Below are 5,000 nucleotides of genomic sequence, written 5' to 3'. Positions count from 1 at the left end.
ACGGTCACCTTATTGTAGGATAACATTCCATAAAAGGCATACTTTTGGACAGGAAGATAAGCGAAGCATGTCCACTTTCCTTCCCAGCTCATCAAACATAACCTAAGCATTGTCTGTGTAAAAATACACGTCTTTGCGGTGGCCGGGTCAACCGGCACACAAGTTGAATTCCTCTTTTATCAGTTTCTGTTACAGCCACCCACAAGAAAAGCTGTCACCTTCAAACTGATAATCGTACATGTATGCAAATACTGTTATCAAATTTTGCATTACTGTTGTTGCCAACAATAAATTTAAATAAGTTGATTAGTATTTAAAGACAGAGAGGTGTATACACCTAAAACGTCTGGTATGAATGCGCATAAAACAGATATGAAAGGTTTGAGATTTTGCTGCAGCTTTTCAGGACCTTCAAGAAACGGGCCCCTGGTCAATTTCTGCCACATTACGGGTTTGATTTTAGGAAACCTCAATTACCGGTCAACCTCTATTAAGGGGTCATCTGGCTATTTCCCGAGGGTGACTGCTTAATGGGAAATCTCTGGGTGAAGCACTTTTTAATCCCTGGAGTCGTGTTTACTAAGGTGTTACAAGTACCCCAAATAATCGAGGGCAAGGTACAGCACCACTCCAAACAAGCAGTTTAAAAACCTCATTTTTGCTGATCATATCTGCTGTGAAATTACACTGTGCACTGTACCTGCAGGGTGGGATTGAAGTCATAACCGAGTAGAGGGAAAGATGTTATGAAATGGATAGCCATGGTCTGATAGACTGCTGATAGAACAGTAATGGAAAACCACTTTGATAACATTGCCATTTTACAAGAAAACATAACAAAAAGGGCCTGCCTCTGTGATTAATAGATTTGCAAACAGCAGCTAAAATTCCATTCTAAAGTTGTATTGTCAAGAAAATATATGCAAATGTAACACTGTATACTCATGCTGTCAACAAATTATTAGCAACTTTTTGATGCACAAATACAACAACAAGAGGGTTACAACCCACATGTAATAGGGGTACTGAAAAAGGAAAACTTCGAACTATTCAAATCAAAAGGCATTTTACTCCCAAATCAATAACTGCTAAGACTCTGTTGCTAGTTATTACCTGCTAGCTTTCAATGAAGAATGCTTTGCCTTGGACATTAGAGCTTCTAGCTAAAAGCAAAGACATTGTATATTATGAAAACAATCTCAACTCTCTGCTTTTCTTACTGTAATGTTAACGAGTTCCATTACATAAGAAAAGCAGTGAGGTTTGTATCAAAACAAGGTCAACTCAAGCCTCACTCTTATTCAAAGGCCTGGTAACTGAGCGTAGAACTGTAAAATGGTCAATTGGTTCAAGGAATGATCCCCCATCACTATCACACACTGAGCTAGTGTACTATTGAAGAGGCATGAAACCTGAATCTTTTAACTGAAACTTTAATGATTCCCAGAGACAAAATCAACATTCTTGGGTCTAGCAGGGTAATTGGAAGAGGACCAAAAAACATCATGGCTTCATAGGTCAGTTCATATAGCTTTGCAACAGCATTAATTGCAGAGGTCGTGGGTTTTCATCCCCTTGAAGCCACCTGAATTGCTAGAATGTAGGGTCTCACGTCTACAAGAGGCAATTGTCCAGATAAGTGCAAGGATCACTTCTATCTTTCATTTATTAACTCAATCTGTTTATATTCCATTCACAACCATCATACTTTATCTGACTACTGGTCTCCACGGGTCACACAAGCGACACCGGGATGGGTATAGTCATCTACTCTTGCCGTGGAACCTGCTAACTTCTTGCAGTTAGCTTTGTCAGCTTTTGAATGTTCTTGCGGATAAATTTCAAGAACGTGGTATTTTCAGTTCTTGCATCAGCAAGCTTGTTCTTACAGTGCAAGAACGTCTTCCACCACTTTTTGAACATGTAAAGGTACTGTATACAGCTTACCATTTTCCTTGGAAAACCTTTCAGAATAATTATGGGCAATCCGTAGCCCTTGTTCCATTTAAGTGTTACAGGGCTTGAGAAAGCCCTACTTGGGCAAGCTACTTGCCCCCAAGGCGAGCTCATTCAATTAAATAAAAATGGCAGGTATCAAGATTTTTAACTCCCAAAAGATGTAGATGCATTGGACAAGTGGGTCATGAAGTTTGCTTGTCTGATGGGCAAGTTGAATTTTTAACTTTTCTGGCCCTGTTAGTTATATTCAAAACTGCTTAATAATGTATACCTCAAAACAAGCAAAAAACGAAGTACTTATTTATTTTTATGACGACTCAGAGTTGCATGCATCCAGATTCAAACCTAAGACCTTCTGATTACTAATTCATTCACTGAGGTAACAAATTTCACCGTATCCTTTCCTACAATTGTGAGAATGTACTAGACAATTTCCAGTCCTAGCAATAAAGTGGTACAAGCTTGTTGATCCCCTATAACTCAGTGGTAGGGCATCGAAACTAGTAACTGAAAGGTTATTGGTTTGTCTCCAGCAAAGCAACCACACAATCTTTTTTCCCAGCATCCCCAAGTCCCCATCACCTTTCATCATTCATTTACCAAGGTTTACATTTCACCATCACCGTCGCCTTCACTAATTATAATGACAAAATGCTTTTGCCAAAAATGACTAGAACTTCAATAAATAAAATGGAAGTCTCCTTTGAGGCTAGACTTACAAGGCTTACCATAAATGTTATTGTTCTTGTAACATGGAAATGGAGAGGAGCTTATTTGCACTTGTTAATCTTCACCTCTGTATTGATCCCAACTAGACTCCCATAAGTGCCATTGGCATGCATGCAGTAGACTTTTACAGAAGGAGCAAGATAAAGGGTCATTTATTTCTTACCTCACCAAGAGCAAACGAGGCCACTTTTTCATCCTCTTCCTGGCTCTAATGAAACAAAACTGGTGTATGATTAGAAGCTATATTATATGTAAATGCAAACCTTTTCCTCTGAGTGCACATAATTATGTGTGGAATTTCAAAGAAGCTTGGCCGCTGAAAATGGTTGGAGGAAATGGTGCTAGGTCCTTAGAGTATCAACGATTAGCATTAGAAAAGAGCCTTATCTTCAGTGGGGAGCCCATGTATGATGAGGCACTGTCAAGTATGTCTGATATGGAGCTCAATGATGTTCTAGGAAAGTTTATAATGAAGTGCAGGAAGAAAGACAAGAAGAATTACCCTAGAAAGACATTGTATGAAATGATTTACTGTATGCAAGCCTATACAGTACTTGCAGATTGAGTGTAAGAGAAATATACTAACCCTGACTTGTTCATAAAAAGAGCTGTACTTTCCGAAATTCGAATTCTGCATTCAATTACCAAATGAAACAAAGGGCTACTACAGGAGTTGATCTAGAATTCAAAACGGCTAAGATTATTTCCAAAAGTGGAAAAAAATATTTTGGGAAGCATGGTTATTTGGGGAACCATATAATCCTGAAGTTTTAAGAAATACTTTGGTATGGGTTTTGGCTTAAATATTTCTTTTAGAGCAGGTCAAGAACATTGTAATGTAAGAATGAAAAATTCTCAGTTGTACATTGGAATTGATGAGATGGAAGCACTATTACAAAGTAGTAAGCAAAACAAATGGTGTGGGACTTGCTCATGCTCGTTTGAAAAGGAAACCCCTTGGCGCATACGGAAATAATGTTGAACCTGAAAAACGTTCAGTTAAAATTCACAAGGAGTATACAGAGCTCAAAGTTAACGACCACATAAATGGTCACACATGCAACTAAATTTTTGGTTGTGCGCTAAAAAATCATGTGTGATAGCATTCACACGCCTTAAAAGCTCAAGTACAGTGTGACATGAATTGCCTCTCTGCTTTCTCACCTGACTACAGTATGGGGCCCAGTTCTTGGCCACTTTTTGTGCAATGTTTTTTTTTTCGCCCACAAATGAATCTCAATAAAAAGCAATATTATTTTTTCCAAAGGTAGCTTGATTCCTTGTCCTTCTTTCAGCCGAGTTTTGAGTTTACAGTTACTATATACTGTGAGCATGTCGAGGTGACATGAAGGGAGGTTTCCCCGAAAATGTGTTCGTTTACGGCTTCTTGAATTAAATGGTTTAAATATTCAAGTTTATATTTTATCCATATAGAAGGCCCAAATGAGCCAATTCTTGGCATAAAGAGCGTAGAGTGATGAAGCTATCTGTTAAGTATAAACTTTTACTGGCCAGTTTTATTCTTTGACCTAAATTCACTCTTCAATATTTCCTTAGTACTTTTGCAGATTTGCCTATTCTGGGCCACCCTGCTAGCCGCCAACACTAAAAAGCGCTCATAGTTTTGTACAGAGGTTTTGTGTCAAATCAGTTGTAAAAATGAAGCTGTAATTAACAGCTGTATTAACTCGAATGAATTTTTTCACCTTTACTCGATTGTGTCGTAGTGTTGGCCTAATGCAGCAATAATTGCGTATACCGGTAATTGTTCATACGATTTCCTATACATAACCAGTGAGCTCTGCTTTTAGGCTTGGCTAAATCTATGTACTAAATAACATGCGGCTTAAAGAGACATAAGCACTGCAAATGTGACAATGTGGTCACACGTGAAAAAATAATAAATTCCCTCTGAAGATTAAGTTTGGCACATTAAGAGGAACATTCTTGTGATCCAACCAGTCCTCTTAATTTATCTCATAGCCGCCGGTGAAGTGTGTTTTTCGTTGACTTTGACATGTTTCAGCCTGAACGTCTTGCTTGCTTCTTTGGATAACCAAGTAAGGACTAACGAATTTGCAACTAGGAAAAAGGTTATTCAATCGGTAACATTACTCTCTTAACGCGGCAAAAAACAATCATAACCAAAGTTACTGGTAGTCTTTTTTTTTTTTTCATGTCTTCCCTGTACAATTGCCTCCCTTAATTAACTCTTTCACTGTTGTTGTCGAGTATACTCGACATAGGATTATGTGACTCCCACTGTGAATGTCAAGAATACTCGACATGAGAGTGTCCCAAAGTGCTGTCCG

At 38.3% G+C, this 5,000-nt stretch overlaps 1 protein-coding gene across 1 annotated transcript in view; it reads right to left on the bottom strand.

Moving 5' to 3' along the window:
• The window catches only part of LOC138012425 (ATP-dependent RNA helicase DHX8-like), a 220,691-nt gene that overhangs the window by 167,301 nt on the left and 48,390 nt on the right, over positions 1 to 5,000 (bottom strand). Inside the window, exons 5-6 of the mRNA XM_068859193.1 lie at positions 2,852 to 2,896; positions 1,114 to 1,163 (exon numbers count right to left, since the gene is read on the bottom strand). Coding sequence (XP_068715294.1) covers positions 1,114 to 1,163; positions 2,852 to 2,896 — 95 coding nt within the window. The remainder of the gene's footprint in view (positions 1 to 1,113; positions 1,164 to 2,851; positions 2,897 to 5,000) is intronic.

Source organism: Montipora foliosa, chromosome 8 (genome assembly GCF_036669935.1).
Source record: "Montipora foliosa isolate CH-2021 chromosome 8, ASM3666993v2, whole genome shotgun sequence".
Taxonomy (NCBI): Eukaryota; Metazoa; Cnidaria; class Anthozoa; order Scleractinia; family Acroporidae; genus Montipora; species Montipora foliosa.
Note: the sequence above shows the minus strand (reverse complement) of the source record. Positions and strands in the feature narration are given on the sequence as shown.